The sequence below is a fragment of the Heterocephalus glaber genome, unplaced genomic scaffold (assembly GCF_053883595.1).
Source record: "Heterocephalus glaber isolate CG9 unplaced genomic scaffold, H.glaber_assembly_v1.0 deba00001600, whole genome shotgun sequence".
Lineage (NCBI taxonomy): Eukaryota > Metazoa > Chordata > Mammalia > Rodentia > Bathyergidae > Heterocephalus > Heterocephalus glaber.
In genome coordinates this window covers 3974051-3992720 of record NW_028258372.1, presented here as the reverse complement: position 1 = coordinate 3992720, position 18670 = coordinate 3974051, and the positions used below count along the sequence as shown (strand labels likewise).

At 34.7% G+C, this 18670-nt stretch overlaps 1 protein-coding gene across 7 annotated transcripts in view; it reads left to right on the top strand.

The window, feature by feature from the left end:
• Cep170 (centrosomal protein 170) overlaps positions 1–13253 on the top strand; it is a 116673-nt gene extending 103420 nt beyond the window's left edge. For 6 of the 7 annotated variants that reach the window (XM_004853519.4, XM_087194048.1, XM_087194046.1 and 3 more), the window contains 3 exons: positions 8105–8198; positions 9281–9332; positions 10888–13253. In XM_004853519.4, coding sequence (XP_004853576.1) covers positions 8105–8198; positions 9281–9332; positions 10888–11177 — 436 coding nt within the window. In that variant the 3' untranslated portion in view covers positions 11178–13253. The remainder of the gene's footprint in view (positions 1–8104; positions 8199–9280; positions 9333–10887) is intronic. The other variant, XM_087194047.1, reaches the window with a different exon arrangement.
• Positions 13254–18670: the final 5417 nt, after the last annotated feature.

Below are 18670 nucleotides of genomic sequence, written 5' to 3'. Positions count from 1 at the left end.
GTCGCCAGAGCTGAACCTTAAAACCACCGCCACTACCCGGCTTCTTCCTGTGTAGATATAAGTGGTGCCCATAAGCAGCCCTTCTCTAATTCACAGTTAGCAGCTTTCATCAGTTAATTCTAGTAATAACCAGGAATATTTTCCTTTTCCACAAAATAATAGTAAATATTTAAAATTAACAAATATTTAAGACTGCTTTTTAAGACCTGTAACTTTGCTCTGGTTTTATCTTTCTCATTTTAAAGAGGACAGTATGTGAACTCTTGTAAAGACTGGGTAAATTTATGGAACAGCCTCTTGAAGATTAAAATGCTATGTGAATTTTACAGCTCTAGTTCCATATTTTAAAATACACTCATTATTTAAATACGTTAAAGTACAATATTTTTTTCAATATTCGAACTTTTCCCTAACCTGACTCCTGTGCATCAGGACTATATTGTATCAAATATTAAGACCTTCAGTTCCCTGCCATGAAGAATGTGCTTCACAAATATTAGTTGAGATAAATAATTGAAAGAAATAGCTTTCTTTTTAGCTTGACTTTTCTAGAAAAGAATGATTAAAAAAGATAACCATTTAGGGAGTGAAAGGTGGAAGAAAAAGGGATCTAATGAAATGAGAGAAGACAACTAGTCTAATAGGTAGAATAGAAGAGGGTGTGTTTCACCTGTGCCACTGACTGTGTGATCCTGAACAATCTGCCTGTTGTCTTGGACCAAGTTTTGTCATCTGATTCAGAATTAGGTATACTCATACTGCCTATAGAGTGGTTGTGAGGAGAAGAAAAGTTATTTCTCATTCATGAGATACATAGCTCCTTGTAAAATTCTACATCACCCCTTCTTCTTTTGTGTTGCTGCTTCTCAAAATTACATTTCCATTTTTGAAATCAGTATGTTAACCTTGGGAAAATTCTTCCCAAAGTAAATACCTGTCAAGTATTATTTTTATAATTTTAGCACTACCTTGATTCCAAAACCAGACAAGGACTCAACTGGAAAGGAAAACTACAGGGCAGGCTCTTTAATGAACAAAGATGCAAAAATCTTCAAGATATTGGCAGATAGAATACAACAAATCATTAAAAAAGATCATACATCATGATGAAGTAGGCTTCATCTTAGGGATACAAGGATGGTTCAATATGCACAAATCAATAAATGTAATACATTATATGAATAGAAGCAGGTATAAAAAAAGTCACACAATCGTCTCAAAAGTTGTAAAAAGTGCCTTTGACAAATTTCATTTGACTTAGCTATTCCCGTTGTAAGTATCTTTCCAAAAGACAGTGTATTGCAGTGATGCATGCATACCTATGTTTGTACCCGCACACTCATACTAGCTAAATCTTGGAAATGGCCTGTATGTCTGTCCATCAGCAAATGAATGGATAAAAAAAAATGTAGTATTAATATACAGTGGAATACTACTATAACAGAAAGAAGGATAAATTTGTAAGAAAATGGATGCACTTTTGAGTCCACAAAGTAAAATAAACCAGACATAGAAGCTTAAATATTAAATGGTTTCTTTTATATGAGAAACCCAAAGTATAAACAATTTAAAGAGCAAAATAAAAGATAATAGCAAACAGGGAGATAGATCTGCAAATAGGAAAGGAACCAAGAAATGGAGGAATGTGAGAAGGAGAATCAAAATGTGTTCTGTACATGTACCAACTCCCCATGGTGAATGTATTCATTATGTACTGCAAACATGTACTATTAAAAATAAAAAATGTTTAAGTATTATTTTATAGTTTTCAGTTCATAATTCAAAAAAATTGGACATAAGAGATTGTATGTAGTAATACTTCAGACATCCATCAGTCTCTATAATTAAAATTCTAAAATATAATAAAACCATATTTGAACATGATTTATGAATTGTAATATTCTGAACAAATATAATTTTGTGTTGCTTATATATTGAAATAATACAGTTCAGTAGTATATGATAAGTACCAATAGGCATTGTAAAACATACTGAACATCATTTTTAGTGAATTATAAATTTAGTTTTCTAGTTTTAAAAAAAACTATTCAGATAATTTTTTTCAAAACTATTTCAGGGGCCGGGGATTTAGCTCAGTGGTTTCGCTGCCTGCTACGCAAGCGCAAGGACCCAAGTTCGATCCCCAGTACCAAAAAAAAAGCTATTTCAAAAGTATCACTTCAAAATTATTTTAAAGGTATTTAAAAAATTTTTTTAAATGTTTTAAACTATTATATCCCATCTTCTAATCAAATTCAGACATTTAGGAGGATGGCCTATAGAGAGATACTTCACTTAACATATTAAGAAATGGGTTAATTTTTCTTTTGTATCTTGAGCTCATATCTTTATTTTCCTGAAAAATGTAACAGATTTTATATATTCTAGATATTAGCCCTCAATCTGAGAAATAGCTGGCAAAATCTTTTCCCTATTCTATAGGCTGTCTCTTCATTCTGTTGTTCCTTTGCTGTGTAGCTTTTTAATTTGATATGATCCCATTTGTTGAGTCTCTGTACTATTTCTTATGCCATTGGGGTTCTGTTCCAAAAGTCCTGGCCTACGCCTATGACTTCAAGAGTTTTACCTAGTTTATCTTCCAACAGGTTAAGTGTTTTGGTTTTAACATTTAGATTTTTGATCTATTTTGATTTTAGTTTAATACATGGTAAGTTATGTGGGTTTAGGTTCAATCTCTTACATGTGGATAGCCAGTTTTCCCAGCACCATTTATTAAAGAGGCTATCTTTCCTCCATATGTATAGCAGCACAATTCATAATAGCTAAATCTTAGTAGCTGCCTGTATGTCCATCAACAGATGAATGGATAAATGTGGTATTCAATGGAGTACTACTCTGCCATAAAGAAGGATGAGTCATTTTTAGGCAAATGGATATACCTTGAGACCATAATGTTACATGGAATAAATCAGGCACACAGGCTTGAATATTGCATGTTGTGTCTTATTTGAGAAACCCAAAATATAAATACAGAGCAATATAAAAGATAATAAAAAATAGGGAGATAGTTCTTTTGTAAATGAAGGAGGACCAAGAAATGGAGGAGGGAGAGAGGAAGGGAATAAAAAAAAGAATAAGATGCATTATGTACATGTGCCATCTCCCCATGGGGAATGTAATCATTATGTACTGCACATATGTACTAATAAAAATATAAAAATAAATACCTAGCACTAAAAAATAAATAAAATTCTTTGTTAAAGAGAGTAGTGTAATTTACACTGTCTTGTCCTGCTTTTCTTTTTAATGCTTTTAACAAAAGTATTACATGAATATGGTTAAAATACAAATACAGTAGTACCTCAGTTCACTAACATAATTCTTTCCATGATTCTGGTCGCAGAATTAGTTCCACTATTTTGGGTGCAACCAAATTGCAAGCATATAATACCACTGTATCTTTGAAAAAAGTATATGTACTATCTATATGTGTGTATATGTATACATCTATTATATATGAATGTGAATAGGGTATGTACATATATATGGAGTTTTTCTCCTACAGATTTATTTCTCAAAGTTTGTACAAACAGGATCTTGTACTTCCTTTTCTGCATCTTGACCTTTCTATTTAATGATATCTTTACTTTTTTAAGAGTGTTGGTGAAATATTTCTACACCACCTCCATATTTGGTTGCAGTGTGAAGCATGTTACCTTAATAATTCAAAAGCAATTGAATCTTTGGCTTTTCTTAAAGAGCACCTTATATATATATAGTTTTAAAAGTTATCTTAATGACCGCCCATATGTTACCATCCTTTGTTTTTTCAAGATAAATAACCTTTGTCATTTCATATATCCTTATGACTTTTAAATAAGCTTTTCCACAGAATAAAAATTCAAAGTTCATTCATTAACAAATGGTTATGAAGTACACTCTGAAGTACTTTCTGTCTAGACAACAGCAGAACAAAGACCCTTGCTCTCATGGAATTTACATTCTAGTTCATTTATTTGAATAAGTCAGTCTGGGTTTGAATTACCCGTTTCTGCTATCTACACATGACTTGTCTTAATTTCATTATTTCTCTTGAATATTATCTATTTTACTGCCCAACCCATTTGACTTCTTATTAAAATAGCTACATAGAAGTGATAAAAGATTTAAGAAACAATATTAATTTCCATTAAGTAAATTAGAACTTTATTAAATTTTTTTAAACCTGAGGTTTATAATTGATTTTAGAGAAATTAGTTGCATGGTTTGTAAATTTATAAAATCTAGGAGAACTTGTAAATGAGTCCATTGTTTTTATTTTACTCACACTCCATGATTAAATAATTAGCATCCTAACATCCTTTTAGGTAAGGTCTGTTTTCCCTTGATGATTGTATCAATCCCAAGTTTGTTGACCCCATTATCTTTCATAAGTAAAATAGCCATCCTTCACCAGTACACCCCATCTGCCTATGATTTAGTAACACAATACGTGACCAGAGACAAATGCAGTCTACTGTTCCTTGGGACAGACCCCTACTTAAATTTGTAGGAAAATAATTAAGCTTAATTAATTAGTTTTTAAACATGAATTAACAAATCTCTAGGCTCCAGTCACAACCCCACTTATTAATAGCAGGAGTCATGTCTTGGGTTTGTCTCATGCATTCAGTGTAGTTGAAGGTAATATGTAATTGTTACTATTTTGAATTTGATTCCACTAAAATTATATTCTAAAACAGACATTAGGAAGGATTAATAATTGAAATAATACAAAAGTAAATAAAAAAAACACTGGGTTGGAATTGGCCCAGTGGTATATCTCATTAGTAGAGCACTGGCTTAGCATGTGCAAGGCCCTGGGTTCAATCTCCAGTACTGGGTGGGAGGAGTCTTAAATAGGAATAGAGTTTCCAAATGTATTCATTGAATGATTTTTTGCTGTCCAGCACAATTTTTGATGTCTTCATAATTGAGTGGAGAAGGTAGACAGATAGATATGTAATTATAATTTTGTGTGATAAGTACAGAAAGAGAAATATATGACGAGATACTATAGAAGTCAGGCACAGGAAATTCAAAGATTCTTAGAAAAAAAGTCCTGAAGGATAAGGGGAGGTGTTAGTTGAAAAGTCAGTGAAGTGAAAAAGCTAGAGAACCATGAGAGATGACACTGGAGAAATTAGTATGGATCAGCTTAGGCAGAATTTGTTAAGGAGGTTAGACTTCATCATGAGAAACATGCGAAGCATACATTAGTGCTTTGGTACATGAATTTATCTGTAAAAGTATCATGAAAGTCTCATTACATGGTCATATGGCATGGCCTGCTTGTACTATTCCCTAGTTGTCTACCCACCACGTAGCATCTTTTTCAGAGTCTGCATTGAACCCATCCCTAGTCTCTGTCAAAGAAAAATATTTTTGTGGCTTTGATACTATTAAAGTTGAGACCAAAGAGTACATTGATTAATTGACTGATATTATTGCCTCAGAAATTTGACAATTTAGATTTTTTAAAACATCTCAATAACATACTTAATATAGAATGACCCATGTATTTGAGTTGTCGGCAGTTGGAGCACTGAATTTTCTGTGTGTAAAATACTGTGGCAGGTTTTTTTGAAAATATAAATAAGGTGTAAAGCATCATCTCAACACCATGAAATTTATAATCAAGTGGCCAAGTGAGGCACGTATTAGTGAACTGTTATGCAAGATAGCACATGATATAGGAGTGCCTCATAAAGAGTAAGAGGCAAATGAAGAATCACTTTCACCTCAGATAATCAGGGAGGTTTTTATGGAAAAGATAATATTTAAAGGTAGTTAAGACTTTTGATAGCCAAAAAAGGGCCAGCCCAAGCCTTTTTCATGGGAAACATCAGAGAAGTTTGGGGAATGACTGGTCTTTAAGATTTGGGCTACACTTTCTGAACTCCAATGGCTGCTGGGATCAGTTTAAAAGTATCCATATTTAAGTTGTTTGCATACTTCTTGTGGATTCATTTTAAAAGTATTCATACAAAGGCTGTTTTGTAGCATTCTCGCTGTATTCCATGTTGAAGTGTCTCCTTACATTACATTCCTTACAGTGTGTAATGTAGTCCTGCACTAGTAGACTGTCTCCTTGCAACCTCAGTTTGCTTGTGTTGAGGGACAGTGCTAAAAAATAAATTGTGCAGCGGCCAGGGATTTCGCTCAGTGGTTCTGCCACCTGCCTCACAAGTGCAAGGGCCCGAGTTTGATCCCCGGTACCAAAATAAATAAATAAATAAATTGTGGAGGACTTACAATCTAAGCCTAAGACTTGTTTCCTTAAAGTTAACATATTGATTTAAAATTATTTTTAGCTTAATACTTAAATTATTGGATGAAGTGAGCTTTGGAATATAATGTGTTTTCATGCTGAAGTTTAGCCTTCTATTTTGAATCCATAATGTAATCCAAAGAGCACTTTGAAAACTGATTTTTTTTTCTTGAAGATTTATAATGACCTTTGAACAAAAACCGAATTGTGACCATTATAACCTGGTCTAAAATAATTTCTTGATATGGGTTTTTGCTTCCTTAGCAGTTAAATAAAATATTGTTATCAGTTCATTTCCTAAAGCCTAAATTATAGGTTTGGCTACTTCAGTCTGTGTTGTGAGATTTACAAATTGTCTTCTAAAATAAACTTTTTATCCCTTCACAGGGACCTTTTTTAGTGAATCTGGAACCCTAGGTAACCATTCTAATACATTTTCACCAAAAGTGAAACATCTGTGACTTAACAGTTTTAGAAGCACAAGCATTCTATTCACTAACAATCCGCTGGCAGAATCCCCTGAGTTTCAGCACTACATGACTAAGCACAGACATCCTCAGTTGTACAGAGTCCATTTCGTTTCTCAGCTGGCCTGTGAGATAGTCAGGCCTCCTGCTGCAAGGGCTGAGTAGGGAACGTCACAGCTCCTTCTTACTCTCAGGCTCAGTAGGGTAACAGCTCTTAAAAGGCGACTGACAAGGGAGACTCATAATTTACGTGTAGAAAATCTAATTGTTGCTGAGAAGAATAATCTTATGCCATTAATAACCTAGACTCATTGTCGCTTTCTTAAAGAGATTTATATGTAATTGCAGATATTCCACACTTGATTTGATATTGATGAAAATAGCATGAAGATGGCATATTGACCTTTGAAGAAATAACAATAGAAATATTAATTGCTACTTCAATATTGATCAACTTCCACTAGTAATAACTTTATTAATGTTGTGTAGTGTTGATGTTTACCTTAAGATCAACTCCCTGAAGAAATGTAGAAAGAAATCGTAAAGGTGGCTAGTATTTACATCTTCATAAAACTGCTGAATTATATATGTCTCAGAGATTCTATAAAGTATTAGCAAGAAGAGTATACCACATTTGAAAGACAATGAAAACTTTGTAGTTATTTCCTAGATTAAGATATTTGAATTTAATTTCTAAAATAGGATTGTTATCTTTATTGTTAGTTGCTTTTATCAAAAATACATGTTATATAATACCTTAACTCCTAAGAGGTTATACATGTATACATTATCACAAATGAAGGTTTTTAAAGAACAGCACAGTAAGTACTCCAATTTGCAGTATTGAAAATAATGTTCACACTTTGCTCCATCAATAAGCTTGTCTGTTCCTATATAGACTTTTAATTGGCACTGTTGTTTATTCCTAATTCAGCCTTTTCTTAATTTCATTTTACTTAATGCTAATACTGCATATATTCTATCACAATAAAATTTTCTTAATAAGTAAGTTATATTGTTAATTACAAATAATATTTACATTTTGAGGATTATATCCTCTACATTTGTTTTACCTTTGATTTTCAATGAGATAAACATTAATTTATTAATGTATTAATTATTAATAGTTGTTAATATATTGGTCATTAATGGTCATACTAAGTATTACTAGGTATTAATGTTTTAATAACTAGATACCTTTTAAAACCAGATCTCTCACATACATGAAATAATTGGTACTGCTGGCTTGGGATTTCTCAGTTCATACAGTGGTTGTGAAAAAGCATCTTGTTTTTGATATTATCGTTAGCATAACTGATTGGCTTTTGAAATATGAAAACTGAAATGCTTGTTTTTTGACTTACAGAATATTATTTAAAGACAAAGATCGGAACTGGGATGAAATAGAAAGCAAGTTAAGAACTGAAAGTGAGGTCCCTATTGTGAAAACCTCAAGCATGGTATGGTAGTTTTTCTTGAATTGTCAAATATTTCAGTAGCAGAATTTTAAGAGAAAGATAACATTGTTTTGAGACATTTCTTGGTTTATATTGCAAAAGGAAGTATGAATGCACAAATTTGGGAAATGTTATTCCTTCAACTATCCATGGAGGTTTAAAATGTTGATCATTTCAGAGTTGCAGAGAATATGAAGAAACAACCTTTTGTGTTTCTGACTGTTATACATCTTGTTCTTGTATTTTTGGTTTTTGTTTTTGAGGTTTTTGGTTTTGGTTTTGGTTTTTGGGGGGAGTTTTTTTGTGGTTTTTTTTTTAGTACCGGAGATCAAACTCGGGTCCTTGCGCTTGTGCAGCAGGCAGTGAAACCACTGAGCTAAATCCCCAGCATTTGAGGTTTTTTTTTAAGACAAGGTCTCACTATATAGTGCAGTCTGGCCTTGAACTCACTGTACTCCAGGCTGGCCTCGAACTCATGGCAGTTCTCCTGTCTCAGCCTCCAGAGTGCTAGAATTGCAGGTGTGCACCATCATGCCTGGCTCTTGTTCTTGTAATTAATGCATCTTGTTCCTGTAATAATTATACATTATAAATTAACGATTTTGAAATAAGAACCAAAGTTAAGTATTAAATTGACCTGAGTTATTTTCATTTGCATAACCGTGCTTGTATCCTTTTTTTAAAAGTTTGTGTGTTTTTATTGCTCAGAGTATAATTCTGACATTGACGCTGCAGTTTATACATTGTTCCAAAAAAAAAAATCCTTGGACATTTTGTCATAAAGTTTTTGCAGATTTGATCAACACAATCTTTTCAAGATACTTGCTTCTACTGTATAAACTACGTTATAGCTTTCATCTTTTACTGGCATTATCTTGTAGAAAAAGTTACTCAGTTTTATTAAAAATTCTGAATTTGTGTCATTTATTGTATACCATAATTTTTCACTGCGTATCATATTTTATTTAAAACATTTAACATTATAGATAATATGTTCTAAATAAAATGATGGTAAGATTCATTGCTTGTCACTTGAAAATGTTTTAGTTATAGTAAGCTAATTTTTGTTACTGCTTTCCCTGCAGGAGATTTCTTCTATTTTACAGGAGCTTAAAAGAGTTGAAAAACAGTTACAAGGTAAATTTACTACTAAATTAGATATAAAGAGCCAACAATTAAGGAGAAGTGCATTTTAAGAGATAACTTCTTCTTTTAAGTATTCTTACTATTCAGACAGTATTTGATTAAATATAATAGTATAATAATGTATATAAAATATAGAGCTCTACCTATCAAAATTACTCTTAAAAAGTTATTCTGAAACCTGATATAAATAAAAGATTTAATAAAATTAAATCTTAAGCATATTTTAGTGCTTCAATCTGACCATAGGCTAGATGTTACTACAGTATTGTAGTAAACTAATTATAATGTATATTATATATAAATAATAATATGAAAATATATAAATATGCCAAAAGGTATCTATACAGCTGAAAATGCTTATTGATAATTAGCATTGTTTTGATAAAAATTATATTGCTAGTATACTTCAAATGAATTTGTATTCTAATACAAATAGTTGTTCAGATGTCCCTCAGGTGTGAGTACATATTGATTAGAGATTAGAAGAGGAAGGAAGGGAAAAAAAATGAAAGACAGTCTTTGCCTCCTAAACTTAGACAGAAACATTGTTTTGGTTCATGTCAGAACTGGATCATTCATTAGTACCTATGTATATCTTGGCCCAGAAGCCCCTAGTGGTATGACAAGCAGATTCCAGAGCCATCTGCTAATTCTACTTAGTTTCTCTTGGTTGAATAATACAGACTTTATATGTTGGTTCTCAGACATTCTTAGGCTCACCACACCTAAGGGCTGTGATACACATGCGCAAGTAAAAGTGGCTTGCTGGCACAGTATTGTTAGCTGGTAGGATGGAGGGATACTTTTGATCTCTGGTGCTTTCTTCTTCCAGCTCCTTACTGTGCCTAATACCAAGTTGAAAATCACTGCCTTAGAACTTCCCCCTGAGGACTCAAAGATCTTTTGGATCATAAGCTGGTTTCAGTCTTTCCCTGGCCCTTCATATGGGGGTAGCCAGCTCTCTTTGGCCTCTAGGGCTTGCCCTGGGATATTAGTGTCTAGGCCAAGAGGAAACATTACACCACAGTGGTATGCATAGCTGGTACTGTAGCACTTGGCCAGTAAGAATGACAGACATGTTGGGCAGCATTGAAGGATGCTGATATGCTGGCCTCCATCCTTGAGGTGGCTCTGAACCCTGTCATAGCAACTTAACGCCAATTCTCTGATTGATAAGTAGGGCTAGTAGTGTTTTTTAAAAATCATAACCAATATTTTCAACATCCTCTTATAATAAAGAAAGCAGTTTTCAGAAAGCTCTTTCTTGAATTCCACATCTCTACATAACAGTCTTATTACAGTCCTTGAAATGCTCATAAGTGATCCATCTAGGACTTACTAAGCATTCAGTCTGTATATAATCTGCAATATAGATTAGCCACACAATTACTAAAATTGGATTTTAAATACAGTATTGGAAGGATTAGCTACATTTTAAGATTGCATATACACTGAGAGTTCAAATATCCAAATCATAAACAAATCATCCAAATTTAACTGCATCTAGAATTATATCTTTTTTTCCTCTACTACTTTTTTCCTTCAGCTATCAATGCTATGATCGACCCAGACGGAACTTTGGAAGCTCTGAATAACATGGGATTTCCCAGTGCTATCTTGCCATCTCCACCAAAACAGAAGTCCAGTCCTGTGAATAACCACAGCAGCCCGGGTCAGACACCAACACTTTGCCAGCCAGAAGCTAGGGTTCTTCATCCTGCTGCTGTCTCAGTGTCAGCTGAATTTGAGAATGCCGAATCTGAGGCTGATTTCAGTATACATTTCAATAGGTTCAATCCTGATGGGGAAGAGGAAGATGTTACAGTCCATGAATGACTTTCTCATAATTGTTGAAAAGGAATTACCTGTGGAATGAGTAGGAATATTGGAAGCAGTATAGTGATGATACATAAAACAAGGCAGCTTGATCAATCGCAATCTTGTTATACCTGTCTTCTTAATTTTATGTATTTATTTTTTTTACCTATAATGTAGTGTCTTATCATTGTCTTCAAACCACTTAGATAAACACGTGATAGCACACACAGGGAAAAGCAGATTGTGGCAGTTTTGCCTTTGTGGTTTTATGATTTTCAGTCTGAGTTATGTCATTGCATCCTTTCCCTTCATAGATCTTTGTTTTTTTTCTTTTAAGCCATGCTGTGACCTACAAGCAAATTAAATATCCAACATTTCTGAACCCCCATGCCTCCTGTGCCAAGCTGCTCCCTGAAATGGACTTCCTCTTCACGTGTACAGATTTGTTAACCATTCTATTTGCTTCTAGTAATAGGATTTTTATTAGTACTCATTACCTTTGGACACCATGACATATTGCTCTCTACCGTAAAGCAGACCTTTCACAACAGTCATTCAGTGTCCTAAAATTTTACAACATAGATGTGATTTATATAACTTTGTTGCTATGTAACTTGTCTTGGGGTTTATGGAGATTATTATGTTTGCACTAAGATTTACTGGGAGTGGTCGGTGGACATCTCTACACATGTATAAGGACTGTCTTTTTTTTGTACATAGGAGATAATACTGTATTTGTTTTAACCCCACAGTGTTTTACTCCACTTTCAGAAAGATCAATTTGGGGCTGGGAATTTAGCTCAGTGGTTTCACCGCCTACTGTGCAAGCTCAAGGACCCGAGTTCGATCCCTGGTACTAAAAAAAACAACAACAACAACAACAATTTGGCACCCTTTTACAATTTTTTTTTAATGGAAATAAGATTTAGTCTCTCATCTTAGATTTAATGATAACTAGAAAGATTAAACTATACAGTTTAAGTGGAGTATATTTTTTAAACTAAGAACACGTATATTGGTCTGTGTTACCAAGTTTATATGTGACAATTGAAAAAAATTCCCCTTGAAATGATCATGAGATTAAAATTTTCTTCATTAGGAAACTTGGAGAACCAGTAGTCATTAAGAATAGTTGATAGTTTCACTCCCAAGCAATGAATTACTTCTCTGTGTTGCCCTGTAGGACCCAGTAGTAAATCCTGTCTGTCTTACACACTTATAGGGACCCTGCAAGACAAAAATGACAGAAACTTTGGGCTTATGCTACTAAACAGGAAGTATATGAAAAGTATCTTCTATAAACTTGGTTTTTCTCTTTCCAGTAAGTTTATATCTGGATAAGTTTAAAATGAAAGTAATTATCTTTGTGTTTCCAGAACACTATAATTTGGGTGAATTTCAATTCAGTTACTGTTAGTAGACCTAGATTTCCCCCTAATCCTATCAGTCTGTAAAGGTTAAACTGCAACTTTTATGAAATAGTCTTTACTGTTTCAGCAATAACCTGTGCTACATTTGTTTTAAGAAACAAAGTAACTACACTTGAAAACTACAGAATTTTTAAAGTCTTGTACTGCTGGATTGATTAATAAAGATGCAGAATCTTTTTGAAGAGCTGTAAAAACAAGTCTGTTGTATAATGGATCTCCTGTTTTACTTAAATTTTTCAAAAGGTAAATGAACTGTTCTTTGTAAAACTAAATTTCCCATTCTATCTAATAAAGGAAGACAAAAAAGTTTTAAAGAACATGGAAGACACAAATGCTTTGAAGGAATAAATAAAACAGTGTCAACTATTTGAAGAAAACGTTGAACAAAATAATCACTATTGTTCCCTCTTATTTAATCTTTGGGTACTGATGACATCTATATGGAAGTAGAAGGTAAGGACTTTAGGAAAATATTAAAATCTACTTACATTATTGTTTGTTTACACAGTTCTGTTCAATTATAAACATTTGGTCTTTTACTATGTTACTTTTATTTTGTATGGATACATTATTCTCCTTATTTATTTTTGTTACATTTATTACTTATGTTATTTTGGTATGCATTTACAACTCCATTTTTAAATAAAGTCTTTCTGGAACTTTATCCAATGATTATACATTTTATTTTTTCTACCATGACTTACTAATACTCATCAATTTATCAATTAACAATTTACAAACCATTTTCCAAGGCTTCTAGCTATAATTAATGTGTTTGTATTATTTGCAGTATTTAAAGAAAAAAAGTATTAGCCAGTTATTGTAAATATAATTCACTTAGCTTAATACTCTGATGTGGTGTTCACAAAATTTTTATTTTTAGCCGGCCTTAGATCATCAGAAAGCTTATGGCCAGTGTATATTTGGGGAGCAAAAGTAGAAATTTAAAATATCTTGGACATCTTAAATTTGAGAACTGTCAGTTGGGTCTCATTTGACTTCGTCAAATCATTCAAGTTCAAGAATCTGTTGTCTCACTATATATATATCTCAACATTCCAAATTTCACAGCTTGACATTTTGAGACTTTGCACAGTCAAGCCCTTGTCTTATATGTGTACCCCATTTACAAGATCCTTGACTATCTTGAGCTTTGAATCTCTCCATAAGCTTGTGTGTCCTCTCCTTTCCTACTTATCCACAGCCCTTCCATTCCTCAAGACCCCACTAACCTCTCTGTGAAGCTTCCCTCTGACTGCACCACAGCAACAGCTGTGCCACAACATACAAACATGTTCCTTCCCTTCTAATCTCTGAAATAATCTTCATCTCCTAGATAGACCCTGTGCATTAAAATTTTTGTGGCATTTTACTTCCTTCATGTCCTTGGATTGGCTTGCCATGTCTCTGCATGGGAATTCCAATTTTTGGGAAAAACAAACTATGTTTGAGATCCAGACTCATTTCCTATTAGCTAAAAAATGAATTCCTCCATCTTCTGATCTGCAAAACTGTCATTCTTATTATCCAAGTCTCTACTAGTGCAAATGGCGCTATGAAACACTTCTTGAAAAAACTTTCTCTAATACTTTGGTATGTAGTCCTCTAATGTTCCCATAAGTCCCTGAACTCAGTTATGGCCCAGTTTGGATCTCCTATACAAATATGTACAGTACCAAGTGCCTGACACTTAACCAGGCACATTCTCAGTGCAAATTCCTTCCTTCCCTTGAACAGAAACACAGCACTGCTTTTACAGACTAGATGCCAGCATAAGAAGACAGACAATAAGAACTAAAAGTTAAATAGTAATATCCAGGGGAGAGACTGCATTCTTCCCTACATCCTAGTCAATTGTTTACTTAGCTATCTTTCAGGACATTGGGCTGCTGCTTTTTTTTTTTTTTTGTCAGCTCAATTTTTTAAAAATTTGATTTTATTAGTGCATTGGCAGTACGTGCATTTTACAGTCATATTGAGGTGTTAGTACATGTCCATAATATAGCTTGTTTCCTTAACACCCTTCTCTCCCCCTCCCTTCCTTCTCTAATTCTCCTTTCTCCCATTTCATTCTGGAAAGTAAATACATACAGCCCAGTAAATGCTGATTCAATTAAGTATAGTTTTATTCTGGTTTCCAAAAACTTGATGCGGTCTAACTTCCAACCTTCCTTTTCACCCTGGCCCCTCTCTTTTGCTTTAGTTAGGCCCATAGTCTCTTGATTCACCTAAAAGTCACTCTCATTGTCCCACGAAGTTTAACACTGGATTTTAGGTAAGGATGAAGCACCTTATCCGACGTTGTGCTTCTGCCAGGATCTTAGAAGATTCCATGAGGTAGCAGAATTCTATCTGAAGTTGCATGCAGATTGCCCAAGAAAGCATCAACTCCAAGGCTTTCTAGCTTTGGGGAAGTCTGCTTTATTTGGACGTTAGCAAGACCAGTACAAAAGGAGTCTTAACAGTAATACCATACTTTACAGCTCTCAATTCAAAGCTTGTTTAAACTCACTTTCGAGCTCTGGTCTAAGTGAGTTCTCTGCTCCTTTCCACTCAATGTAGTTAGCCTCACACTTCCTCTTGTTACTTTTCCTACATCTTGCCCCTAAGGAAAACGTCCTTGCTGGGCTGGCCCTTTATTCTAGCACAGTATTTCACCTGGGCCTGATTTTTATTAAATGTTCAGTACTGAATTCAGTATTCTTGTACATAGTACAATGTAAAAGAGAGATTTGTTAATTGAAATCTTTTACTGTTACTACTGTAACTATTACTACTGCAACTGCCACCAGGTTCAGCCACTTTTGAGGTAATTGAAGCACAAATAGAGCAAGGAATGGGGTTACTTTTTGGTAGACAGGATATGCAACACTTTACATGCTTTATCTAATTCTCAAATTCTTAAGCTACTACTATTCCTATGTTAGAGGTGAAGGACCTAAGACCTTAAGGTAAAGGAACTTATTCAGCAGCCCAACTGGAATCAAGATCTACTTGACTTACAAGTCCATGTTCTTTGTAACTACCCTTGGTGGTTCTCTGATATGTGTTGGGCCCTTAATATGTGTATTCAGGAGATCCTATCTGGGCCCTGAGTCCCTGGGGTGATCATCCATGCTATGATTCTCACTGAGAGGAAAATTTTATGATGAATAATCGCATTTTTGAAGAAGTTCAAGTGGTGATATTTACAGCTCAAGAAGTTCTCAGAAGCTGAGGAAGGAGCCTCATGACCTCTTCATGTCTGTGTTCATTATTACAAGACAAGCTACCATGGAGATTGGACAGGGCAAACTAGAGTGCAGCAAGAGTTACTGTTAACTCCAGGGGGGGAAGCACCATGGACCCAGACACTTGTAGATAAAATAGGAACTGTAGGGAGGCTGCAATACCAGTTTGCTATAATAATAAGGGTAGTGGCAGTTGGGTTCTCCTTGAAAGAAAAATATCCATCAAATTTGAAATGAGAGAAATACACACACATGCTCTGTTTTCATTATAGTTTTTGTGCCTGAGTCCCCGGTTGCTGGAGCTCTGACTCTACCTACTTCTTACTTGATTTTCCGGTAGTACACCTTGAGTGATGAAATCATTCATGGCCATGACTTTTTCAGCTGTTTCCCATCTACAGCAAGATTTGCAGACCTTGTCTGCTTTCCATGTCCATGATTGTATCCCAGAGTCTTACTTTCAAAAGGAAAAGAAATCATTTGTCCCAAATTGTTGACTATTTTACAAACTTCATAGGTGAATAGCAGTTTTTTAAAAGGGACATAGAAAATGTACAGCCACTTAGGAAATTGGTGTAGAATTCCTTACAGAGTTACATGTACATCTACCATGTAACACAGCCATTCCACTTTGTGTTACCAAGAGAAGTGAAATCATAACCACTGAAACATGCACAACGCTTATAGGATAGCCCCAAATGGGAAACAACCAATTTTCACCAACAAGTAAATAAATTAAGCAATTAGTGGTACATTCATAAAACCAGCTTCTGTTCAGCAATAGGAACAAGCTACTGACATGGTAACATGGATCGATTTCAAAAACATGCTGAGCTTAAGAATGTTTGACTCAATTCATGTGAAATTCTAGAAAAGTTGACAGCAGATCGGGGCTTGTAGGGATTGGGGAAGAAGAAATGGACTTAAAAAGCACAAGAGTTGTGTTAGGCACAGTGGTGGCAATAGGAGTGAGGGCATTTGATGAAACATTAAATTGTAAACTGGTGCTTTTAATATATGTAAGTTATTTCTCAATAAAACATCTATATTAAAAAGACATGGATGTCTTCCTGTAACTGTGATGTGTATAATTCCTCAGGGTGCTTTTTAGCCCAGAGGGGCTCGTCATATACCGTCTGCCTTCTACACTGATTCTTAGCTCTCTGTAGAGTCCAGATTGCTCTCCTCTCCCTAGCACTTGGCTTAAAGACTGACCAAATTGGTTTGAGAAAAAATAAATGGTTGGGTGGAGTGAAAAAGGAAGAAGAATCATAATCTCAATTGTGCCTGAGCTAGGAGTAGGCACTTGGTTTGAAGGGAGATGTTGCAGAATGCCTTGTTATTAGAGCTGCTATGTACAAGTCATACAGCCTTTCCTTGGGTGCCTTTTTAGAAAGGTACATTTCCAGCAGAACCACTAGTAGCAACTAAGTGGTAAGCTAGGATGCTCCCTCACTTGACAAAGGAGCCAACAGCCCTAAGAACTCCAAGTACTGGTAGGTAAAAGGGCAGTCACTGGTTGAGCAGGGAGCTGGGGAGACCACACTTCTACTCACCCATAGTATTTTAGTCCATTTTCTGAACTCTTGAGACCAGATAATTTATAAAGGAAAGAGGTTTGTTCAATCCATATTCTAGAGCCTAAAAAGTCCAAGAAGAGCATGGCACCTGCGCAGCTTCTAGTGAAGGTCTTAACCATATAACATGGCAGGGGTCACCACATGCTGAGGCAGAAATAGTATGTGCCAGCTCAGGTCTCAAAGCAGTGAGTCATGGGGACCCCACTGCAATGACCTTACCTAATTTAAGTATCTCCCAAATCTGCACCTGCAAATAGCAGCAATGTATGTATCTGGGGATTGAGTTTCAGCAGACAAAATTTGGGGGACAGACTCAAACCATAGCACAAAGTTTGCCAAGCATAGAAGAGACAGCCCTATTTTGACATTTCCTAAGCAGATGTTCTCAAACCAGCTTTCAGGCGCATGTCATATTGTAATATTTGGCTGAGAGTCTTCTTTGTAATATTCTATTTTTCCAAACATGAGGTTCATAAGAGTTGGCTGTGCCTGACATAGTGGAAAATTAGCCAAACAGCCCGAGTGGGGTATACTTCTACCCAGGTTATGCTAACCTGTTTGAAAGTAGATGGGCATTTCAGAAGACCACATTATTGGAACTGATGACTTGGATGTAGAACTTGACATCAGAATCAGAGTATCTATTGTCTGAGAGAGAAACTGAAACTCAGACTTTAGATTTTATATTTTGCATCTCATGAAAAATAACTCACTAAAGGTACAGTCAGTGTAAAAGAAAATGGGCCATACAATGGAATATTTCTTGACCACAAAAGAAAGTACTGATAAATGCTTCAATACGTATCAACCTTGAAAATACTATAGTGAGTGAAAGGAACTGGTCATAAAGGATCACAATGCTAGGAGTAGTGGAAGGATTGAGAGGTTGTGGTTAAAGGATACAGGGTTTCTTCTTCTGAGGTAATAACTGCTTTAAATTGATTGTGGTGATGATTATACAGCTGTGTGAACTACTAAAAGCTATCACATGTTCACTTTATGTGAATATAGTTATATATATAGAGAGAGTCATGCATCACTTAAGGGGATGCACATTCTGAGAAATGTATCATTAGGCAGTTTCATTATTTAAATATCATAGAGTATATTTACACAAACCTAGATGGCAAATCTCTGGGCATGTACTCTTGATGTAATGGAGAGGGTGAGGGAACACAAGACATATGAGGCTGCTGCCAGAGTCACATGGCAAACTTTTATAGTAAACTTCTTAGTGGGTAAAAAGTATATTCAAAAATAACACAAAGTGA